Genomic DNA, 26,125 nt, shown 5'->3' with positions numbered 1-26,125 from the left:
TAAATCTCCATATTCCATAAAACACTGTATTAATATTAAAACACAGAAAGAGGTCATACTTACAAAGGGACACAGCCAGGTCAGAAACACTGATGAAGGAGTGAGCAGGTGCTTTAAATAATAATAGCCACTCCCACTAGTCTTGAGGGGAGTGGTGTGTGTGGTGCATGGGATGTGTAGTAAGAAATAATAAATGAATAGTGTGTGTGCAAGTGTAATACTATGAGTGAAATATAGGGGGCAGTAATGAGTGAAGTGCCTCAATAGAAATAAATGGATAATGGGGTGCAAGTGTGTGAAACATGGAGGGATAGTGTGTACGTCATGAGGCACAACGTGTATAGCCAGGTAGAAGCCTATTTGTGACGCCTTGATAATTCATAGAGCGGGCTACCCTGCTTGCTATGCCAAACAACAACACACCATGCTCTCCCAGCATCAAAGACCCGGCTGTGTCCAAGAGAAGCGAATATATGTAGTAATGAAAAATACCTGGGGTATTAGTAATCATTTTGGCCAAAAGGACGCAAGCTCGCAATCCACGACAAGGATCCCGCTCTAGGAATTATCAAGGAATTAGTGAAGCTGTTACATTACAAGGATAGAGATAAGATCCTGCGGAAAGCAAGGGAACGGCAGGATATCTCGATTAATGGCGCTAAAATATCCTTTTATCCGGATTTCTCTGCGGAAGTGCAGAAGAAGCGGCTGCAATATTGGGACGTAAAGAAGCGTCTGAGGAACTTGTCCATACCATATTCCATGATGTACCCGGCTAAATTGCGGGTGGTTGCATTTGGGACTGCTTCATTCTTTGAGAACCCCAGGGAGACTGCCAGATGGCTGGACTGCAATGAGACGTGGCTGCGGAGACCGGCTGGAGAAGAGGATGCGTGAAAGCCCGCCTAGGCGGTGAAGTTTGGAGTCAAGGAGTCGTTTGCGGGACTGTAGTCTATTACATGTTGTTCTGCTGTTCTCCTATGTGCGAGCACCCTTGTCTGACACGCGACAGGGTGATATCCTTTTAACAAATTGGCCGTACTTGTTGGCAATGGTATTGTGGGATCGTTACTGGGTACCTAATGTATCTGTAAAATCTGCTGATTGTGTGGGATTGTTTAATACATATGAATAGCAGTGGGAGCCAGCGCTCACTGGAAGTGGTGAGAAAGTTACATGGTTAAGTTGGAGATGCCGTTAGGGCATGTCAAAAGTTCACACTACGGTGTGCCTCTGCTGGATGGGAGAGACAGTACATGTCGCTCTGACCCTTTTCGGAGGGGAGGTTTTGTACGGGGGGGGGGGGGGGGGAGGGGGGAGGGAGGGGACGCACGGCCCAGTATCTCGGGTGTACTAGTTTGGAGTAGCAACAGATTTCTCTATGATATGACGCCTGATGGGGTCGGTTAAACGCTTATCCTGGAATGTCCGGGGAATACGGGAAGCTAGGGAACGACAGGCAATCTTCAACTGGGTTAAACAACAAGGTGCCTTGATAGTGGGGCTGCAAGAAACGCATCTGACTAGAGAATCTGTGTCCTTATTGCAAAGAGTGTGGATTGCACATGGGTTTCACTCCTTCCATACGACTTATTCTAGGGGGGTGAGTTTGCTGATACATAAGAGCCTTCCCTTTGTCTGTCATTCATCTTTCTCTGATGAGGAGGGGAGGTATGTGGGAGTGCATTGTACTATATATCACTGGGAGTGTATTCTGGTAGTGCTGTATATCCCTCCGCCTTATTCTAGCATTGTACTTAAACGAGTTAAGGAAAAACTTTCCAGGTGGCCTGAGGTACCGCTAATCTTGATGGGGGATTTTAACGCAGTGATGTCTGAAGGGTTGGATAGATTTCATAGGGGAGGGGGTGGGCAAGGGGGTGAACTGACTGCCTTTGGAAGATTAATGGTGGAACTGGGCTTGCGGGATATTTGGAGAGATAAACACCCAGAGGTGAGGCAGTTCTCGTGTGCATCGTCTACGTTTCAGTCTCTTTCACGAATAGATTTGGTAGAATGCTCCGCTTCAGCAGTGCCGTATGTGGCGCAAATTGAATATCTACAGAGGGCGTTGTCGGACCACTCTCCGATGGCGGTGACACTGGAAGTGGGTGTAAGACCTACCAGGAACCCCGGGAATTGGAAGCTGAATGCGTTCTGGCTGAAATTGATGGATGGCGGGGAAATAAGGGACTTGATCAAAGAATATTTTACTTTTAATACCGAGTCGGTGCCGCAAGGGGTGTTATGGGACGCCATGAAGGCATTGCTGAGAGGAGTATTCATTCAATATATTAAACTAATTAAAACTAAGTCTAGGCAACTGGGAGAAAGCTTGGAGGATCGAGTGACAGAAACAGAAGGGAGACATGTAGAGGAGGGATCAGAGGAGACACTTAGACATTGGGTTGAGGCTCAGACGCGGTTGAAAAATCACCAACTAGCAATGGCGGATAATAAACGCTTATTCCTTAAACAGAAATATTATGAAGAAGGGGAAACTGCGGAAAGGTTACTCGCTAGGATGGCACAGCCGCAAGGGAGTAACAATTTCATTCATGGTCTTCGGGGGGAGGGTGGAGACAGACACGGGGCAAATCTTGCAAATATTTAAGCGGTTTTATACTGACCTATACACATCCAAAGCGCATTACGACACTCAGCAACTGGAAGATTACTTGGGAAGCATTAATTTGCCTACATTGGGCCTTGAGGCCCGTGAAAGCTTGGAGGCACCTATTTCATTGGAGGAGATGGAACAGGCGGTAAGGGATATGGCAAATGAGAAAGCTCCGGGTCCAGATGGGTTACCAGGGGAGATTTATAAGGAATATGGAACAGAATTAGCGCCACAATATTTAATAACTTTGCAGGATAGCTTTGACAGAGGCAAATTGCCGGACTCCCTATATGAAGCAACGATAGTGGTTCTCCTGAAAGAGGGGAAAGATAGTCAATTGCCGGAGTCCTATAGACCGATATCCTTGCTGACGTCGGAGGTTAAGATCTTGGCGAAGGTTCTAGCGCTGCGGCTAAATAAGGTGGTTCAGCAGGTGGTGCATGAAGACCAGTCGGGGTTCATGCCTTCCAAATCGACGGCTGTCAACCTCAGGCGGTTGTTTTTAAATCTTCAGGCAAAACCGGATGTTCGTGGGGGAAGGGCTGTGCTAACGCTAGATGCCGCGAAAGTGTTCGATTGTGTAGATGGGGGCACATATGGCGGGTAATAGAAAAGATGGGATTCGCCCCTAATTTCGTGAAATGGGTACAGTTGCTGTACGTGGCCCCTTCAGCTCGCATACGGGTGAATGGTGCATTGTCCGAAAAGTTTTCGCTGGCCAGGGGTACGCGCCAAGGGTGCCCACTGTCACCATTGCTGTTTGCTTTGGCGGTGGAACCACTGGCGTGTCTCAGACAGGAGGAGCGCATACGGGGCTTGCAATACGGGGAAATGGAGGAAAAAAATCTCGTTATATGCAGATGATATTTTAGTATATATGGCAGACACGGAGAACACTCTGGAGGTAGTAATGAACACAATCACAAGTTTTGGGGTGTTTTCGGGATTAAATATTAACTGGACCAAGTCTGCTCTTATGCCACTTGACCCGGTTAATGTTGTGGACACTGGAGTGGGACCCCGGGTTCCGATAGTCTCTGAATTTACATACCTAGGGGTTAAGGTGACAGCCAGGGTCCAAGACTGTATGTCCTTGAATGTTTGACCACTGCTGCTCAAGGTGAAACATAAGGTGGACGCCTGGAACAGGCTCCCGCTCTCTGCTCTGGGGAGGACCAATCTGATCAAGATGATCCTTAGGTCTCAAGTTCTGTATATTCTTCATAATTCCCCAGTATGGATACCTAAATATTGGTTCAGACGAATGCATAATCTCTTTCGGGATCTGGTCTGGAAAAAAGGGGGGTTCCGAGGATAAAATTGGAGAACCTGCAATTGCCTAAAGATGAAGGGGGGGTTGCACTGCCAAACGCCTGGATATATATCTTGGCCGCTCAGAGCCAACAGTTTAAAGGGTGGGAGGATACAGAGACATGGGGATCTAGCGCACGCTTATTGTCATACATGGGGGGGGGGGGGGAGGACTCAACCCGCTAGAGGGCCTGGAAGCGCATACCTTTAAGAGACTGGCGAGTGCTAAACCTACATTGTTCCTGATACATAACGGCTGGTGGCAATGCAAACAGATCTTGGGAGTGGAAATGTGTACCAAATATACTCCCTTATTGCATGATCCGGTCCTGTGGGAATTGTACCAATTAGAGGGCATGCAAAAATGAGAGCTGGCGGGGGTTGGGCGATTACAGCACTTGTATGATGATAACGTGCTGAGATCATTTCAGCAGCTGAAAGACCTATTTCCACTAGAGCACAATATGTTTTATCAATATTTGCAGATCCGTCATGCCCTACAGGCGCATGTGGTGGAGCTGACGGTCTGTGCTCTGGGGGTCCTAGAATATGTGGGACGGGCAGACACAACCAAAGGCCTGATCTCGATGGCATACAGGAGCTTGTTGTCCAAACACCTGGGGGACCCGATGGCGATGGTAAAAGTAAAATGGGAATAGGATATTGGTCCATTGATCGAAGAGGAGTGGGAGGAGATATTAGCGTCCACGTCACTTATCACTCAGTCTGGCGCAAAGGAGATCCCAACTCTTCTTGATACATAGAGTGTACTGCACCCCGTGGGTATTAAAACAGATGGGTATTAGAGCGGATGCTAAATGTCCTAGGTGCACGGAGGAGAAGGCGGACATATTTCATATGTTTTGGGCATGTGAGGCCCTGAGGACCCTATGGGGGGAAATATTGGATCTGATAAAGAAGGTGTATGGTCTGGAACTGGCGGCAGACCCTAAAGTTTATGTTGTTGGGAGCGGTGGGGGAATTGGAGAGTGACAGGATGGTGGGTCTGGCAATTGCAAAAATTTTATATCAGACGAGGAAATGTATTGCTAAACACTGGCTGGATGCGGAGCCACCAGGGATGAGGGAAATTGTAGGAATGTTGAATCATAATATCCTGATGGAGCATAAGATATTTTCAAAAAGAGGCACAGAAAAAAAATTTGATAAACAATGGAGCGGATGGTTGGCTTGCTCTGAGGTGGTATCACCTGACCTGAGTAGACTACGGGCACGAGGTTGGAGCAAAGGAGGGGTGGAGGGGAAACCTGTTAATAGAACGGATTCCTTTTCGGATTGGTATTGCAAACAATTTGTGGAGATATGGGTGGGGGCTGTGCGGGGGGTGGGGGGAGAGGGTATGTTGGGGGTTTTCTGATATGATGTAATTATTGTATACGATGTTGAAATACAATATCTTTTTTGATGTTCGTATCAATAAAATTGGATTGATTAAAAAAAAAAGTGCGGCCACCTTTCGATGCCGTTGGAGATGGAGGGGGGTTTAGTAGGATGAAAATTATGTTGGTCACTTGGACGATACGATAATACGTAGGAATGAGTATAGAACTCCTAAGGAGCCTGAAGTTTCATAGGAGGTGGAATGAAGATCATTGTAAGGGCAGTAGAGTGGCGTTGTGCCTTAAAGCAATGTGATTGGATGACACAAGCGGTTAGCCGTGATTAGAGGAGACCTGAAGGCGGTGTTTTTAAATTTGATATGCAAGGTGTTAAATAATACGGCCTGTGATTGGAAGAAAATTTAGGGTTAGAATTGTTTAGGATAGTGGACGGCTCCTATTGGTGAGAGTAGATCACGTGGTTTTGGTGGACACATATGGGCGGGGAATTCAAATATATTTTATAATTAAATCCCTAAATGAAAATAAATTTTGGATTTTGATAAAATGTGGATTAGAGGAATGGGTGGGAACATGAATTTTTTAGGTACCTAAAATCTGTGTGTTTTATTATAACTCCAATACTGTTAATACCTTCTGCATCGCTAATGCAATATGTGTTTTATGTATGTAATAGGATGCTGTAGATCTGTGTACATTGAGATATACATATACTGTGTATATATATATATATATATATATATATATACACGCACACACACACGATAAAAAAAGGTCTACACACCCCTGTTAAAATGGCAGATTTTTGTCACGTTGAAAAAGCAAGATGCGTAACTTCAGAACTTTTTTTCACCTTCAACAAACTGAAATCATTTAGAGGGGAAAAATAAAAATACTACAATAATGTGGTTGCATAAGTGTGAACAGCCTCTTATAATTGGGGGATGTGGTTGTGTTCAGAATTAGCCAATCACATTTAAACTCATATGAAATGGTCAGTACACAGCTGCCATTATTTAAAGTGATTTTGAGTGACCCCATATAAAGTTCAGCTGTTCTATTAGGATTTTCCTGACTTTTTCTTTGTTGCATGTGACAGCAAAAGCCATGGTCTGTAAAGAGCTTACAGCACATCAAATGGATCTGATTGTTGAAAGGCATCAGTCAGGAGAAGGGTACCAAAGAATTTCCAAGGCATTAGATATACCATGGAACACAGTGAAGATCATCAAGAAGTTGATCACATTTGGCACAACAGTGACATTACCAAGAACTGGACATCCCGCAAAACTTGATGAAAAAAAAGACAAGACGAAAAATTGGCACGAGAGGCTACCAAGAGGCCTACAGCAACATTTTGAAAAACATCCAAGCTCGGCTATGTTTTGCAAAGACCTACATCAAGTCTGCCAAAAGCATGTGGGAAAACGTGTTATGGTCTGAGGAGACCAAAATGTAACTTTTTGGCTAAAATTCCAAAAGGTATGTTTGGTGCAAAGCCAACCCTGCACATCACCAAAAGATCACCATACCCACAGTGGAGCATGGTGGAGGCAGCATTATGAAGCACGGTGGAGGCAGCATTGTGGAGCACGGTGGAGGCAGCATTGTGGAGCACGGTGGAGGCAGCATTATGGAGCACGGTGGAGGCAGCATTATGGAGCACGGTGGAGGCAGCATTATGGAGCACGGTGGAGGCAGCATTATGGAGCACGGCGGAGGCAGCATTATGGAGCACGGCGGAGGCAGCATTATGGAGCACGGCGGAGGCAGCATTATGGAGCACGGCGGAGGCAGCATTATGGAGCACGGCGGAGGCAGCATTATGGAGCACGGCGGAGGCAGCATTATGGAGCACGGCGGAGGCAGCATTATGGAGCACGGCGGAGGCAGCATTATGGAGCACGGCGGAGGCAGCATTATGGAGCACGGCGGAGGCAGCATTATGGAGCACGGCGGAGGCAGCATTATGGAGAACGGCGGAGGCAGCATTATGGAGAACGGTGGAGGCAGCATTATGGAGCACGGTGGAGGCAGCATTATGGAGCACGGTGGAGGCAGCATTATGGAGCACGGTGGAGGCAGCATTATGCGTTGGGGCTGTTTTTCTGCACCTGGAACTGGGGCTTTAGTCAAGGTGGAGGGAATTATGAACAGTTCTAAATATCCGTCAATATTGGCACAAAACCTGCAGCCTCTGCAAAAAAACTGAAGATGAAGAGGAATTTCACCTTTCAGCACGACAACGACCCAAAGCAGAACCTCCAAAATCAACATAAGAATGGTTTCACCCGAAGATGATCAACGTTTTGGAATGACCCAGCCAGAGCCCAGACCTGAATCCCATTGAAAATCTGTGGGAGACTGTACACAGGAGATGCCCTCGCAATCTGACAGAGTTAGAGCGCTTCTGCAAGGAAGAGTGGGCAACAACTGCCAAGTCAAGATGTGCCATGCTGATAGACTTCTACCCAAAAAGACTGAATGCGGTCATAAAGTCAACACGTAATTCAACAAAGTATTAGTTTAAGGGTGTGCAGATTTATGCAACCACATTATATATATTTTTTCCCCACACTAAAAGATTTCAGTTTAAAAGCTGAACAGAGACGAAGCGGCTGAACGCTCACACGAGTGCTTCAGCTGCTTCGTTCGAGCGATTGGTGGGGGTCTCAGTACTCGGACTCCCACCAATCCAAACTTCTGACAGGTCATTATTTATTATGCAGAAGAAAATGAATAATAGTTTTTATGAACGTCTAATAATGTTAGTGGTCATTTCATCTCGACCAATGGTGCACGCTTAGTACGCCCTGAAAGAAGAAGTCGAAAGGGCGAGACCCAGGGTCGGGCAGGGCAGGAGACTTGGCGTGCCGCGTGTTCTTTTTATTGATGTGCTTTTATCTATTATATACCTTGTGAGTATAAACTAAGTAGCATGGTGTGAAGCTTATCCTGCAGTGTTGCACTATACTTTATATCCTTAACCCCTTAATGACCGGGCATGTTTGTACCTTAATGACCAAGCCAGATTTGTCAAATCTGGTATGTGTGACTTTATCAGAGAATAACTCTGTGAAAGTTTTGAATATCCAAGTAATTCTGACATTGTTTTTTCGTCACATGTTGTACTTTATTTTAGTGGTAAAAGTAGACTGATACGATTTGCGGAAATTAATTAAAAAATAGAAAAATGGAAGAAATTTTGTAAAAATTACCATTTTCCCCTATTTTTAACTGCAATATGTCACATATGTACACACATACTGTACAATTTTTTTAATTAAATATATATTTCTATCTCTTTACTCCATTTTGGCAGCACTTTTGAAAAAATAAAATAAATTTTCAGCAATTTAGAGGACTTACAAATTGAATAATAATTTTATAAATTTTGAAGTACATTTTGTTTTCCGGCACCAAGCCAGGTTTTCAGAGGCTCATAGGTCTCAGAGTGATGGAAACCCCCACAAATGACCCCATTTAGAAAACTAGACCCCTTAAGGTATTTACCTAAGGGTATAGTAAGTATTTTGACCCCACAGTTTTTTGCTAAATTTAATACATAGCAGGTGAAAAAAAAAATAATTTCACTTTTTTTCATAAAAGTATCAGTTTGAAGACCAATTTCTTTGTAAAGCGACCATGAGAATGAAGAAAAAAACCACAAAATCTATCACCCTCTCTCTCCTGTTTTCAAAAATGCCCCCATTGTGACCCTAATGCGCTGCCTGGACACACGGCAGGACCCAAAATGAAGGGAGCACCCGGAGGCTTTCAGGACTCATATTTTGCTTGAAAATGTTTTAGGCCCCACTGTACATTTGGAGAGGCTTTGAGCTGCCAGAACGATAGAAACTCCCCATAAACGACCCCATTTAGAAAACTAGACCCCATAAGGTATTTATTTAGGGGTATAGTAATGATTTTGACCCCACAGTTCTTTGCTAAATTTAATGCATATCAGGTGAAAAAAATAATAATTTCACTTTTTTCATAAAAGTATTTGTTTGAAGACCGATTTCTTTGTAAAGCGACCATGAAAAAGAAGAAACACACCCCAAAATCTATCACCCTCTTTCTCCTGTTTTCAAAAATACCCACATTGTGGCCCTAATGCGTTGTTTGGACACACGGCAGGGCCCCAAAGGAAGGGAACACCCGGAGGCTTTCAGGACTCATATTTTGCTTGAAAATGTTTTAGGCCCCAATGTACATTTGGAGAAGCTTTGAGCTGCCAGAATGATAGAAACTCCCCATAAACGACCCCATTTCGAAAACTAGACCCCTTAAGGTATTTATCTAGGGGTATAGTTAACATTTTGACCACACAGGTTTTTCGCTAAATATATTGAAATTAGTCTGTAAGAATTAAAATGTACTTTTTTTCTGAAACAACATAGAAATTTTTATTATTTACAAGGAATAACGAAGAAAATGCACCCCAACATTTGTAAAGCAATGTCTCCCGATTACGACAATACCCCATATGTGGTAATAAACTGCTGTTTGGACCCACAGCAGGGCTCAGAAGGGAAGGAGCGCCATTTGGATTTATGATTTTGCTGGAATGGTTTTCGGTGCCATGTCGCATTTGCAATGCACTGGAGGGACCAAAACAGTGGAAAACCCACTAAAAGTGACCCCATTTTGGAAAAACCTTCGAGGAATTTTTCTAGGGGTATAGTGAGCATTTAGACCCCACGGGTCTTTTGCAGAGTTTATTAGAATTAGGGAGCGACAATTAATATCAACATTTTTTCCACTAAAATGTTGCATTTTCTCATTTTCACAAGGGATAAAGGAGGAAAAAAACAACCATTTTTTTATAAAGCAATTTCTCCCGAGTACGGAAATACCCCACATGTGGTCATACGTTTTTTCATTAGAAATGAATTAACCCTTTCAGGACTGATCGATTTTTTGCTTTCATATTTTAGATTTTCACTCCCCGCTTTCCAAGAGCCATAACTTTTTTATTTTTCCATCAATAGAGTGGTGTGAAGGCTTATTTGTTGCGGGACAATCTGTAGTTTTCATTGGTACCATTTTGGGGTACATGCGATTTTTTTTTATCACTTTTTATTAAATTTTTTTGCAATCCTGAGCAAAAAACAGGAATTCTGACACCGTTTTTTTAGGTTTTTTTTTTTGCGGCGCTCACCGTACGCAATAAATGACATTTTTAATTTATTCTGCGGGTTGGTACGATTACGGCGATACCATATGTATATAGGTTTGGTCCTTTTTTTAGCGTTTGCGCAATAAAATGACTTATTTATAAAAAAAAAAATTCTGTGTCACCGTATTCTGAGAGCCATAATTTTTTTAATTTTTTAGTCAAAAAAGCTGTGTAAGGGCTTGTTTTTTGCGGGACGGATAGAAGTTTTTATTGGTACTATTTTCGGGTACATGCGACTTTTTTATCACTTTTTATTCTTTATTTAGGGAGCGGTGGTGACCCAAAAAATTGCGATTCTGTCGTAGTTTTTTATTGATTTTTTTTGGGGTGTTCATCGTGCGGGAAAAATAACATTATAGTTTTATAGTTGGGTTCGTTACGAACGCGGTGATACCAGATATGTGTACTTTTTTAACGTGTTCATTTTTTTTCTATAATAAAAGTCTTATTATAGGAAAAAAAGCATTTAGTGTTTATAGAACTTATAACTTTTATTTTTACACTTTTTTTAAAACATTTTTATTACTTTTTTAACTTGTCCCACTAGGGGACACTTAGACTTGCAGCTTTGATCGCTGCTAGAGTACATTACACTACACACGTAGTGTAATGTACTCTAACTGTCATTGTGACGTGACTGTCACACTGACAGGAAGCAGAGGAGGAACGGCCGGAGGCTGTTCCTCCGAGGCTTCCGTGCATGGCAACCCGGAGGTCATTATCTGACCTCCGATTGCCGTGACAAGCATCGGTAGCCCCCACGATCACTTCGTGGGGGCTGCTGATGTGCTTCAAACCACTTAAATGCGGCGACGGCAATCCGTCGCCGCACTTAAGGGGTTAACTGCCGAAATCAGCGGCGATGGTCCGCTGTCCGGCAAGACTGATGTCTCAGCTGTCGGGGACAACTGTCAGAGCGGGTCTGTCACTCTGTGTTTACACAGAGTGACAGTTTGAAATGCGGACGAAAATGTACGTCATGGTGCGGGAACTAGCAGCCGACCATGACGTAGATTTTCGTCCTTGGTCGTTGAGGGGTTAAGGTGATTGGTTCAACTTATTGGAAGACCTGGGAGCCAGTATCCAGAGGTCGATATACAATACTGTGGAACTACAGGGCCCACGAAAACCAAGTGCAAATCATTGGGATTATCTATCGCATACGTGCTGGGGAAGGGTCATCCTCTGCAGATCAGTTTTGGCCTGTAGCCAAGTACCATCTGAGCGGTAATAACGGTCCTCCTCTCAATATAGTTTATATTTAAAGGTGGTTCCCAAATAAAAAAAGAAAAGAAAAATCAGACATAACATAGAAAGAGATGGTCATGCACTAACAAAGCTAGAAGCAGCCCTGTGTCTTCCATAGATCCAGAGATCTTCACATTCATTGCTATGGTAGGTCTTCTTCAGGCTTACGCTAAGGGGGCGTGTCCTTTCTGCTGCAGCTCCTCCCCCTCCCTGGCATAGATGATATAGGCAGATCGTTCTGTTTCACTGCCTCCTCTCTAGGAAAATCTTTACAAATGCCAATTACATGTCTTTTTGGAGGGAGAGCCCAGTCCTATATAACTGAAGAAGAGGGAGAGCCCAGTCCTATATAACTGAAGCAGAGGGAGAGCCCAGTCCTATAGAACGGAAGAAGAGGGAGAGCCCAGTCCTATATAACTGAAGAAGAGGGAGAGCCCAGTCCTATATAACTGAAGAAGATGGAGAGCCCAGTCCTATATAACTGAAGAAGAGGGAGAGCCCAGTCCTATATAACTGAAGAAGAGGGAGAACCCAGTCCTATATAACTGAAGAGGGAGTGCCCAGTCCTATATAACTGAAGACAAGCTGTGCATCTTCTCTAGTAGAAGAGCCATTATTCACCTCACAGATCCCAGTTGTTCCAGCGCCGCCGCTTCCGTTCCTCTCCGCCAATGTGTATTGACATAGCTGCAGCGATGACGTGCCCATATTGACCAGTAATTGGCTGCAATGATGATTGGAAGACCCCTTTAAGGAATCCTGACTTATGCCCTATCAGCGCAAAACCTGTAGATGCAATTGTATACAGTAAATGTCCTACATGAAGCACCTATAGGGGTAGGTCCAGACTAACTCGTGCTTCAGAGCAACAGGGAGTGGGCACTGAGCAAGTCTTTATTTCAGCCCTCGCAGTGCTGCTGGGTGACCAAGAGGACCCCCTACTGACAGTCATGCGACCCAACAGCTTATCTCTAAATTTTGCATTGTCATATAAACAATGCATGTTGGTAGCAGGAAACAAGCAGAACTGAAAAGGACAGCTTTGGTTGTGATTAGAGTACAAAACATGACTGAAAATTAATACTGAACCAGAAAAGCAAAGCACAGATGTAGGAGAAGATAATGTGAACAGGTTCTTGTGTGCTGCCCTATTACTGAGGTTTTCTATATTATCCCACGTTAGCTGCGGCTCAGTGTGACGACGTCAATGTGGATGGACAGTGGAGATAAGGATGATTGTATCGCCCCATGCTTCAGACTACGGCTTATCATAAGGGACTATTAAAGATGAAAGTGGACTTCATCATACAGATTAATAATACATCAATCCTTCTGTTACGCACTCCACAGCTCTGGGACCAGGAGGGATTATACATTCATATTGTTGCTAGACGGTCATTACTTTTTAAGGCTCTCATTCTCACTATATAGATAAAAGGTGCGCGATACCACGGGAGGAAAATATATATATATTACACTAGTCCTTCTCAATGAATTAGAATATCAAAAAGTTAATTTCAGTCATTCAATTCAAAAAGTGTCTCTCGTATATTCTATAGATTCATTACACACAGAGGGATCTATTTCCAGCATTTTCTTCTTTTAATGTTGATGATTATGGGAACAGTTCATGAAAACCCAAAATTTAGTGTTTCAGAAAATTAGAATATTATATAAAAAAAAATTCAAAAATGATTTTTAATACCGAAATGTCGTCCTACTGAAAAGTCTGTCCAGTATCTGCCCTCAATACTTGGTCGGGGCTCTGACTCTGCATGAAATACTGCATCAATGCGGCGTGGCATGGAGGCGATCACCCTGTGGCACTGCTGAGGTGTTATCAATGCGGCGTGGCATGGAGGCAATCAGCCTGTGACACTGCTGAGGGGTTATTAATGTGGTGTGGCATGGAGGTGATCAGCCTGTGGCACTGCTGAGGTGTTATCAATGCGGCGTGGCATGGAGGCGATCAGCCTGTGGCACTGCTGAGCTGTTATCAATGCGGCGTGGCATGGAGGGGATCAGCCTGTGGCACTGCTGAGGTGTTATCAATGTGGTGTGGCATGGAGGCGATCAGCCTGTGGCACTGCTGAGGTGTTATCAATGCGGCGTGGCATGGAGGCAATCAGCCTGTGGCACTGCTGAGCTGTTATCAATGCGGGGTGGCATGGAGGCGATCAGCCTGTGGCACTGCTGAGGTGTTATCAATGTGGCGTGGCATTGAGGCGATCAGCCTGTGGCACTGCTGAGGTGTTATCAATGCGGGGTGGCATGGAGGCGATCAGCCTGTGGCACTGCTGAGCTGTTATCAATGCGGCGTGGCATGGAGGCGATCAGCCTGTGGCACTGGAGAGGTGTTATCAATGCGGCGTGGCATGGAGGCGATCAGCCTGTGGCACTGCTCAGGTGTTATGGAAGCCCAGGTTGCTTTGATATCGGCCTTCAGCTCGCCTGCATTGTTGGATCTGGTGTCTCTCATCTTCCTCTTGACAATATCCTATAGATTCTCTATGGGGTTTAGGTCGGGCGAGTTTGCTGGCCAATCAGGCGCAGTGATACTGAGGTTATTACACCGGGTATTGGTACGTTTGGCAGTGCGGGCAGGTGCCAAGTCCTGCTGGGAATTTAAATCATCATCTCCATAAAGCTCGTCAGCAGAGGGAAGCATGAAGTGCTGGAGAATGTCCTGCTAGACGCTGCGCTGACTCTGGACTTGATATAACACAGTGGATATATCACACACATATACAATTTCTCTAATTCCAATTGAATTGATTTAATTAAAGTGGTTCTCCCTACTTGCTAAAAAGGGTCCCTTGACAATTAGCTCATCACAAAGTCCTGCTGGGACCCCCTGCGATCAGTATTAATCTTTGTGGCAATCTGGTAGTAAGTATTCAATTTCTCTGCAGTGCCACCACCAGGGGAAATAAAGCATTACACAGTGTCCATTCATATCATAGTGATGTCTGTGTAATACAGGACAGGACCGGACCTCCAGATCGAGAGACGCTCATTGTAACCGCTCCCCACTCTGACCAAGAGCTGAGGATCCTGAACAGAGGACCCCCCTCTATTATCTCATTGCCTCTTAATTTATTGTACAGGTTGCAACGATCACAGGGATATAGAATATAATTTGTATTTTTTATGTTTTATAATTATTTGATTAAACTTAATTTTTTTATTCTTGTCCCACAAGAGGACTTTTACAATTTCATAAAATGTTTTCCTTATAAATCAGAATACCTACATATTCCAAAGTATTACTGTCTGCACAAACCTTAGGTAGGGATTTAAAAAGGACAGCCTTGGGGGTCTGTTAGGCTCAGGGCGATTCCTTAAAGGAGTTGTCTTAAGATTAAAAGTGGTCTCCCAACCACAGGATCGGTTATAACATGCTGATTGGTGGGGGTCCAACCGCTGGGACCCCCACCGATCATGAGCACTGGGGTCCCGTTCCTCCGAATGGAGCGGCAGGTCATGCTTGCGCCCTGATGCTCCATTCATTCTCTATGGCATTGCCGGAGCGCTGTTATTCGGCCATCTCCGGAAGTCCCATAGACAGTGAATGGAGCGGCAGTGTGATTGTGCGACCTGACGCTCAGTCCAGTTGGAGGAACGGGACCCCCTGATCAGTATATGATCGCCTATCCTGTGGTTAAGAGATCACATTTAATCTTGAGACAATCCCTTTAAGGGGTTGTCCAGCGTTAGAAAAACGTGGCTGCTTTCTTCCAAAAACAGCGCCGCACCTCTCCACAGGTTGTGGGTGGTATTGCAGTTCAGCTCCATTCATACAATTCAGAAAGCAACCACGTTTCTCTAATCCTGGATAACCCCTTTAAAACCGTCATCCCTGGCGACCTCTGTTGCGGGTGCGGACAATCAGCTAGGAAGGAGACCTCCCTCCCTTGTGTTGCGGTGATTGATATTGATCGCCACATCAGGAAGGTTAAACGGCTGGTAAAAAAAAAAAAAGTCAGTGTCACCATTTCCTACTGCTTTATCAGTCTTCACTGTAGGTCTAGCATTCTATTCATGAAGCAGAAGGATCAGGATGAACACCTCTATCATTTTCTTCCCAAAAAGCAAATGAAGTAGTGTTGTAGTACATGGAGTAGAGGGAGGAGCTACATTAAAGGGGTTGTCCCATGAAGAGAACCCCTATCCATATATCCTATTAGGGCATATGGATGTCAGAGGGGGTTCCCCTGCTCCAAACCCCCACTATGAGCCAGAACGGAGGGCCGCTCTGTAATCCGAATGTAAGACTGCCTTACCCCAGCATTTGAAGCTACATGGGAAATGTCCGGCCGGTGGAAGCCTCCATGGATAAGCGAGCGGTTTGCAGGGGTGGTTGATATACTAATTAAAAGGGATTTTCCAGTCTTCTTTAAAAAAAAAAAAATCTAATAACTGTAAACGTGCAAGATGCAAAAAGTGTGTGTTTCAATTCATCGATTTTTAAAACCTTTGCCTGCTGTCAGTGAATGGAAACATTCAGAGGCTGAAAACCTTGATAGAGCCAATAGTTCTCACAACAGTTTTTTTCTTTTACAATGCACCAGTTTAGGTAATGGATACACATCCGCGGATACATTGTAACAGACAGCAGCTCTGTGACCAGGATGTGCTCACAACCGGTTACATTTTCAGCTTCTTCATGTTCCTATACATTGACAGCAAGCAGAGATCTTTAAAATGGTCAGGAATTGAGAAACATTGTGTAATAATAAGGGATAGAACTTTGTAAGTTACTTTGGATTGGACAGGACAGGTTCTTGATATGTGAGCAGCGCTCCGCCTGCGGCTGCCATCTATGCCCCCCCCCCCCCCGGAGTATAAAGCGTGCAGGCTCCTTACCTTGCAGGACGAGGGCTTCGGAGGAGACTTCTCCTGATCCGGAGTTGACACATTCTTCATTAGGATGTTTTTTGTTGTAATGTCTTTTGAGCGAGCCGGGAATATTACAGGAATAATGGCATAAGGCACAACAGAAGGGCTGCAAGAGAAGGAAGAAGCGGTGATTGCCAGAAACACGAGGGAAGGAGACACCGCGAGACGTATTCACCGGGCACAGATGGTGGGTGACAACTAATAATGGCCGCCATTACTGTGCCCCACAAGTCATTGTTACAGCCCTGCACCAGTCTTGCCCGCAGCAAACGCATTCTAGTAACAAGGCATCATTTGCTCCAGTCACATCCAGAGCTGCATCCAGAATTCTCCTAGCTGCTACTGTGTTGACACAAACTCCTGACTACCTGAGCGGAGGTAATTCACTGCAATGTGCTACAGAGCATGCTGGGAAATGTAGTTTTCAAACCACCCTGTAAAACCACTAAGTCGTTGGCCGAAGGCGTCTGACGGACCCCAATGACTTATAATAGGGTCTGTTGTGGGGTCTGTTGTTTTGACGAGAAAACAAGCTCGGCATGCAGCTCTATTCTTCCCGTCAAATCTGCGAAGGGGGCCGCGTACTGATGTGAACAGAGCCTTAAAGGAGGATTCCGACCCTAGTGATTTATACTGTATCCATCTGTATTGGGAAAACTGGGGGTTCCTGTTAGAAAGGGAGGACAAGAAGGAGGGAGCAGGCAGAGTATGTGTCTATTATACAAAAAGAAAAAAAAGAAAAAATATTTTCCAAAACATACCAGGCACTCTTTGGGATAAGAATAATTTTATAGAAATATATCTCTTTCCTCTTTTATCCATAATACAAAGATTTTTTATAGGAAAAGAAAAGGGTTTGAGAAAACACATTTGTTTCAATCTAGATGTACATAATTTAAAAAAATGTCTCCTGGCCAGGATCCCAACACAGACTTTTATAACATTACTGCCATTAATGTATCCCCCTCTAAACACAATGACATGTCATGATGAGATATCTAGGTAATAGGTGTTCTATACATAAGCCAAAATCAGACCCATATAAGAGATTAGCTAGAAGAACCGGTTCTGAAGATTTTTTTATCCAGACACCATTGGTCTCCGTTCACACTTGCGCTTTTTTCTTTTTACTCCTTTTCTAATTTTGGTCCGAAACCAACAGAGACAGTTCCTCTTGTGTGATAGCAATGCAATTGTATATAAGGAGTTAAATATTCATCTTTAAATCTTCCTATACTCGGGGGCAGCCGAGATTTCACCCAAAGGTGAGCAAATTTAAGCAATGGAGCACGCCCCTACATTTAAGAGTCGGAATCCTGCTATGCTGGTATCCACGTTAAATTTTTATTCAGACACCATTGGTCTCAGTTCACACTTGCATTTTTTGCTTTTTCCTCCTTCTTTTAGAATTTTGGTCCGAAACCAACAGGAGCAGTTCCTCTTATATAATAGCCATGCAAATATAGATAAAGAGTTGAATACTCATCTTTATGTTGATCTCGCAACTCAAGGTGGACTGAAAGTTCACTCTTTTTCACTATGTTCCTCCTCCTGGAGCAATTGTAGGGTTAAGGCAGATTTTAAAAAAATATATCAATCGCGTTTTTCACCCCTTCAATCTCATCATTGGCAGATCACAATTCCCACATGGAAGGTTCTCCTTATATCCACTCCATCCACGGTCAATCCTTATGTTGAATAGCTTGGATCTTCCTATACTCGGGGGCAGCCGAGGTTTCACCCAAGGTGAGCAAATTATAGCAATGGAACACACTCCTCATTGGAGAGTCGGTATCGTAATATGCTGGTATCCACGTGAGTCCACCTTGAGTTGCGAGATCAACATAAAGATGAGTATTCAACTCTTTATCTATATTTGCATGGCTATTATATAAGAGGAACTGCTCCTGTTGGTTTCGGACCAAAATTCTAAAAGAAGGAGGAAAAAGCAAAAAATGCAAGTGTGAACTGAGACCAATGGTGTCTGAATAAAAATTTAACGTGGATACCAGCATAGCAGGATTCCGACTCTTAAATGTAGGAGCGTGCTCCATTGCTTAAATTTGCTCACCTTTGGGTGAAATCTCGGCTGCCCCCGAGTATAGGAAGATTTAAAGATGAATATTTAACTCCTTATATACAATTGCATTGCTATCACACAAGAGGAACTGTCTCTGTTGGTTTCGGACCAAAATTAGAAAAGGAGTAAAAAGAAAAAAGCGCAAGTGTGAACGGAGACCAATGGTGTCTGGATAAAAAATCTTCAGAACCGGTTCTTCTAGCTAATCTCTTATATGGGTCTGATTTTGGCTTATGTATAGAACACCTATTACCTAGATATCTCATCATGACATGTCATTGTGTTTAGAGGGGGATACATTAATGGCAGTAATGTTATAAAAGTCTGTGTTGGGATCCTGGCCAGGAGACTTTTTTTTAATTATGTACATCTAGATTGAAACAAATATGTTTTCTCAAACCCTTTTCTTTTCCTATAAAAAATCTTTGTATTCTGGATAAAAGAGGAAAGAGATATATTTATATAAAATTATTCTTATCCCAAAGAGTGCCTGGTATGTTTTGGAAAATATTTTTTCTTTTTTTCTTTTTGAATTATTGCTCTCCGAAACGGCACCGTGCTATATATGGATTGTATATTTTGGGATTTCTATTAGGTATGGTTTATAACCATTTCTTGTGTTTAGCTCATGTGTCTATTATAGTCTATGAGAATGACGGGAACAGCCACGCCAGGTAGGACTCCGACCCAGGCGGCATTTAGGACATAAGCTACGGATAGTCCTTAAATATCTATGGTCAGAAAGCCCTTTATAAACATTTTCTCCCACAATGCATCATAGCAGAGCGTGCTCTGTACAGACACTGCTCGAACAAGGGGCAGCCGTGATATGTAAGCGCCTGCAGCCTAAAACCTACCCATAGCTCAACGGAATGGAGACCGCAGCTCTGGATGTGACTGGAGTATTAAACATGGCAAAAGTCAAAATGTTTCCCCCCCCCCCAATACTTCAAGTGATCACATGTTGATCGATGGAAATCTGACAACTGGGACTCCCACGATTGTCAGAATGAAGGAGGCTTGAATGGAGCGGTGTTGTAGTTCCCCGCACAGCGGGCGGGCGGGCCGTTGTGCCGAGAAAAATTAAAGACCACCACAGATTTTAATATTATGGCATATTCTAGTGATAGATCATAACATTATGTAATAGGAATACTACTTTAAACCTGCAATCTATCTGCTCTCAATTTGCTGGGTAGGTGAACATCTATTGTTCCCTGTTAGCAGCCATTGTATCCTGCGGAGAGGCTGATGTGGCTTTTCAATAGGATCTCTACTTGTTTCTCGGGTGCTGAGAAGCTCCAGATACATTTATATCCATAGGTGTGGCTGATATAAGAATATATAATAAAAACCTGCTGCTGGAAACCATCAGCAAGCTTCCGTCCATGGATCTGTTATTCTGTTTATAAGACTTTGTTCACACTTCATTATTGCCTTCAGTCGGAGAATTCCCTAGCGTACATCTGTGATGGAAGGCTATGACGTATAAGACTGTATAGGCATATATTTCTATAGGTTGATTAATATTTCCGTATGGGAAAAAAACGTATACTGCGCGATATATACGTTTTTAATTGTTTGCCTCCGCGTGGAGTAGAGTAGTCAAACACACTATTCCATACAGTCAAAAAAAATGAATAAAAAGTTAGACAGACGTACGCTAGCCTGGCGAAGCCAAAAGGACGCTCTCTTAGCATACACCGGGTGAAAGGGGTTCTATGGATACGTTTGGCGTTCGGCGAATATACGTTAAATGTAGGGCGATATCGAAGTGTGTACAGAGGCTTAGTGCTTGAAGTGCATATTGAAGATTAAGTCATTAATAATGTTAAAATTGCCCTGGGTATTCACAGAGGCTAAAATAAGTAAAGCAGCTGGAGCCTGCTTACTGACAGTTTCCATACAGTCATAGGTTTTCTTTCTATTCCTACACAGAATAAAAACAAAGTGAAATATATGTAAAGACATCAAAACACTGTTATCGGAGCTGTGTCTACTGAGGAGTGGTGAAATTGAATCCACTGGGAGTAAACAATGCAGGTTCCTATTGTATGACAGCAAGCAGAGTTCTCGAAAACTGACGAATGAATACAGAAAGTAAGTTCGAAAATCGTATAACTTTATAACGTTTTATTTGCGGACACCAGAATATCTCTTTAACAATTATAATGCAGAAAAGGGGAAATATAATAAGTAGTTTTCTTGTTTTTTGTAGGTAAGGGGGCGCTGTTCCTCAATGCAGTGACCCGTGGACACTGCAGCACCTAATACCATCACGCCATAAAACTTGTGCCTCCAGCACAAAAATATAACCAGCTATTACTCGCTGATATCAGCCTCCATTGTGCAAAAAATACCGTAAAACTCTTATCAGTCTCCACTTCCAACCTATCAATATATTCCCTGTTGGAACGCGGTCCTGTTCCCTAGAGGTAAAATAAAAAAATCCTCATTTGGGCCAATTTATAGAAAAAACATTAAAAAAAATAAAATAAAATTACACACACGCGCACGCACACACACACACGCACGCGCACGCACACACACACGCGCGCACACACACACACGCCGCATTTCTTCAGACGTGCGGCTGACAGGTATTCTGGTTCTATGTCAAATGCTTCTTGGCTGCGTACGGACGTTTCTATAGAAACTGGGTAAGCGCGGGCACGAATTTGGCCCTTTCTGGGAAAAACCATCAAAGATAAGAATTTTTTTAGTTTTTTTTAGAATGAGCCAGTGAGTACATAAGTATGATGCTAGGAGCCCGGCTCCCTGCACGGTGTTCGGTCCGGGACTTGCGGCCAAAATACGTTCCGTCCATTACGGACGTAATGACCTCTTGTGAACCCAGCCTAAGGGTGTGTTCACACACACTAATTACGGACGTAATTCGGGCGTTTTTGCCCCGAATTACGTCCGAAATTGCGGCTTGAAAGCGTTGACAAACATCTGCCCATTGAAAGCAATGGGCTGACGTTTGTCTGTTCACACGAGGCGTATATTTAGACGTCGCTGTCAAAAGACGGCGCGTAAATAGACGCCCGCGTCAAAGAAGTGACCTGTCACTTCTTGTGGCATAATTGGAGCCGTTTTTCATTGACTCCAATGAAAAGCAGCGCCAATTACGTCCGTAATGGACACGGCGTTCAAGCGCCTGCACATGCCGTTACGGTTGAAATGACGGGGCTGTTTTCTCCTGAAAACAGCCCCGTAATTTCGGCCATTACGGACGCTGTTGTGTGAACATACCCTAATACTGGGTGACTGTCACTGGGTGAGTGTTAGGGTATGTTCACACACACTATTTACGGATGTAATTCGGGCGTTTGAGCCCCGATTTACGTCCGAAAATGCGCCTCAATAGCGTCGGCAAACATCTGCCCATTCATTAGAATGGGTCTTACAATGTTCTGTTCAAACGGTCATTTTTTTTGCGCCCCGCTGTCAAAAGACGGCGCGTAAAAAAGACGCCCGCGTCAAAGAAGTGCCTGTCACTTCTTGGGACGTAATTGGAGCCGTTATTCATTGAAATAATGGACGCGGCGTTCAAGCGCCTGCACATGCCATTACGGCTGAAATGACGTGGCTGTTTTCTCCTGAAAACAGCCCCGTCATTTCGGCCGTTACGGACGCTGCCGTGTGAACATACAATTATGGCTGAAATTACGGAGCTGTTTTCAGGAGAAACCAGCTCCTGCATTTCAGACGTAATTGCTCGTACTCGCGTTTTGCGGGGCGTCTTTTACGGTCGTAATTTGGAGCTGTTCTTCATTGGATTCAATGAAAAACGGCTCCAATTACGTCCGTCCCAAGAGGTGTCCTGCACTTCTTTGACGTGGCTGTTATTTTACGCGCCGTCTTTTGACAGCGATGCGTAAAATTACAGGTCGTCGGCACAGAACATCGGCAAACCCATTGAAATGAATGGGCAGATGTTTGCCGACGTATTGTAGCAGTCTTATCAGGCGTAATTCGAGGCGTAAAACGCCTCGTTTACGCCTGAAAATAGGTGGTGTGAACCCAGCCTTATGTGCCGGGCTCGGTGAGAAGTGTCAGCAGGGCCGCTTCCCCGCCAGGCTCACTATGACTGACAGGTCTCTCCCTAAACACAGGAATAGATATCAACAATAAGATCAGTGAACCATACATATATTTTATAAAAGGTGACTGAAGACTGAAAATCCAATGGCTAAAGCATTACGTAATTTGAAGTATTTTTCCTTTTAAAGGGGGTTTTCCAGGGACAGAAATTTTTTAGCATAAGACGATGTAAATAGTTATGAAACTTACTAATCTATAAATCGGTTTCAAATTGTTACGCGGCTATTTTTTAGTACAGCCGTCCGGCCAGAAGTTCTGGTTTTCTTGCAATTAATTGTTTCGTTCGATACAGATTCGTGCACGAGTAAAACTCCACCCATAGTCCTGTGTCGGGATGGAGGGATGTCCTGCTGCTAATATGTCTGCCCCTCTGGTTCTACTGTCCCCTTTACTTTTTCATCCCTTCGCACTGCTTTTGCTGCGTGCGGTCACAGAATCGCCTGTCGCAGCTCTGCTAGAATCTGTACACCCAATGATTAGCGAGACACGGAGCGGGAGCGGTGAAGAATTGTCCAATCAAAAAATAGTCCGTGTGCTTTACCAGTTACTAAAATAAAACTTCTAAAGTCTTTTTGTGTAATGGTACTGAAATACGTGGATGACGTTGCAGGGAAAATGCAATAGAATAATATAGGGACGGAGGGAGTTTAGGGCGGTGAGAAACCGGAAGACAACGTGCAATGCAGGCAGGGTGCGCTTTGATAGAAAAGTATAGATGAAAACTGAAAATTATTAAAAAAAACAAGAGGAAGAGATTACATTGCACCAAAGTAATGCATGTAAGGTATAAAAAAAAAAAAAAATAACAAAAAAAATGTATTCAAAAAAAATTAAAAAAAAAAAATTAAAAATATAAAAAAAAAAAAAGAAAAAAAAAAAGATGGGCACAGAGACAACGAGGACTGCAGAGCTGAAAAAGTTGGGTCGGTAGAGGGGCTCTGAAGGATACGTTTTTGTTGGTTAGTTTGGGAGTGATATGTCTTCTGTGCAGTTTACTGTAAGAAAGTCTGGAATTGGCTGGTGCAGCTGAAGTCGGCTGAAGAATATCTCTGTAAAGCTTCTTTGCTGCATCTGAATCCTCAGCTAAACCCCGGATCCCTTGCATGACTTATTTTAATAATATAAACCTTCTAAGCTTCCTCACGTTGCTGTAAATCATATAAAATGGTTGTATTTCTACAGGATGCCACAGTTACCAGGGAAAGAAAAATGAAAGAAAAAGAGACCCTGATCAGCTCAATCCCAGCAAGCTGCCCTAAAGGACCTGGGGTGCACGGTGTAGCTGTACTAGGAATGATCCGACACACCCAATATCTGATCTTTTAGTGATGAAAGAACATGGAGGAGAACAAGTATAGAGACGGAGAGGCAATGCGTAGAAGATTGGCAACCAAAAGGTCCAACCTAATAGTTCAAAAAGCAGAAGCATTACGACTGCGTCTGTCTCTACTTGTCCTTCATGTTTAGGGATTTTTGGGAAATTTCATATTGATTGCCTATCCCAGAAATCCTATTCCCAGCACCCCTGCCGATCAGTTCAAGAAGGGTCCCCTTCATGGTTTACCCGCAACAGCGCCATACATTTCATAGTGGCTGTGCCTGATATTGCAGCTTAGTTCCATTTGAATTCAGTCTGCTGATTGACAGGACACCCGGGAGTAGGTATCCCTCTTTCCTAAGGATATGCCCTACATTTTTTTAGTCCCTGAAATCCCCTTTAAGAGCACTTTGTAAGGATATATGGAGACCAGGCACGCAGGCATAGCGATGCACAATGCTCACAGGTTTCAAACAAACCCAAAAGATGAATCCACAGAAGGTTTTTAATGTGTAAGATAATACACATAGATGTATGCACAGCGCGCTTAGTAAGGTAACGGATAGTGGGAACACAGACACGATATAATGTGACGCTGCTCATACCTTTGCGGCCAACGTCCTTCTCGGTCTCACAGCTGCCGCCGGCCTTTCTATAGTAGCCCGCACACCCAGCTATATCTTAAAGGGACAGACCTTGGTAAGTTTCAGCACTCTGGTTACATAAACCTACCCAGAACTGTGACCTTTTACCTGAGCCATGGGATCCTGCCCATTTATCAAGGGGTTTGCGGATTTAAATGTGACGCAGACTATTTCCTGACTCTGCAGCCCTGACCGGTCTGTGTCTTATCGTGTTATATGAACTCGGTCACCCCGGACCACGGATTTGTATGACCACGCTTCGGTTTAGGATTCTGGTACGTTGCTTTAAAAACACCATCTCCAAGCCGTCAGCGTTTGCTATTGGAGACTACTCCGACCTGGGGATTCCCTGCACAAAGGCAATGCCCCCGTAAGGGGTATTTAATGGTGAATATTGTAAAATCCCTTAGACTCCGCTTATCCGTTTAGCCAAACCCAACAGTAACATAGGAATGCATGGTCCTGTCCCGAGGCCTTACCGCGACACTAAATAATGTGTTATGAGCTTCCGGTTTCTTAATCGTAGCAATATTAGGGTTAGATTTGTATTAGATGTAGTGCAGCAAGAAACTTCATTTAATCCGTATATCTTGGGTTTTCCCTCTGCTGGGGTATAAAAATGCACATTGTCTATCTTCATGCTTGCTGAGTGGGTGAACTCTACCTGTGTGATGTCAGAGCGGTGTGCTCTGACTCTGAGCCAATCAGATATGTCCCCCCATTCCCCAGCTGAATGAGAAACTGCAGCTGCATCCCCCTCCTCTCCCCTCTTTCCGGTCTATTATTTACTATTGTACTCTAAATGGATTTTTTGGTGACTGAACAAGTACTTAGAGGCAAGAAAAGAGGAACTATAGGCGGCTGGAGGGAGAGGATTCTTTCCCCAATATAGGGGGGGGGGGAAATGGTGGATACTTTTTAAGGGGGTTGTCCAGTCTCTAAAAATTGATGGCCTATGTTTAGGATAGGCCATAGATATCTGATCGTCGGGGTCCGACTGCCAGGGGTAGGCGATCAGCTGTTTTGAAGGGGCTGGAGTTTTCGTAAGAGCTCTGCTTTCCCTTCTTTCCAGTCACTCTTCACACTGCGAATCGCCGACACAGCAGTAGCAGCGGTTCACAGTATTACAACCTTCTCCCATTGAATTGAATGGAAGACGACTGTAAGGGTATGTGCACATACAAAATAAAAAACTTCTGAAAATACGGAGCAGTTTTCAAGGGAAAACTGCTCCTGATTTTCAGAAGTTTTTTAAGCCACTTGCGTTTTTCGTGGCCCTTTTTGGAGCTGTTTTTTCATGGCTCAAAAAACGGCTGAAGAAGTGACATGCACTTCTTTTTCACGGCCGTTTTTTT

The 26,125-nt window shown here is 43.8% G+C and overlaps 1 protein-coding gene across 2 annotated transcripts in view; it reads right to left on the bottom strand.

Annotated features, from left to right (window-relative positions):
* The window catches only part of ZFAT (zinc finger and AT-hook domain containing), a 166,911-nt gene that overhangs the window by 47,138 nt on the left and 93,648 nt on the right, over positions 1-26,125 (bottom strand). The window contains exons 13-14 of one of the 2 annotated variants that reach the window (XM_075825705.1): positions 16,589-16,727; positions 16,039-16,116 (exon numbers count right to left, since the gene is read on the bottom strand). In XM_075825705.1, the coding sequence (XP_075681820.1) occupies positions 16,091-16,116; positions 16,589-16,727 (165 nt within the window). In that variant the 3' untranslated portion in view covers positions 16,039-16,090. Of the gene's footprint in view, positions 1-16,038; positions 16,117-16,588; positions 16,728-26,125 lie in introns of those variants that run through there. The other variant, XM_075825704.1, reaches the window with a different exon arrangement.

Source organism: Rhinoderma darwinii, chromosome 5, assembly GCF_050947455.1.
Source record: "Rhinoderma darwinii isolate aRhiDar2 chromosome 5, aRhiDar2.hap1, whole genome shotgun sequence".
Classification (NCBI taxonomy): Eukaryota; Metazoa; Chordata; class Amphibia; order Anura; family Rhinodermatidae; genus Rhinoderma; species Rhinoderma darwinii.
Note: the sequence above shows the minus strand (reverse complement) of the source record. Positions and strands in the feature narration are given on the sequence as shown.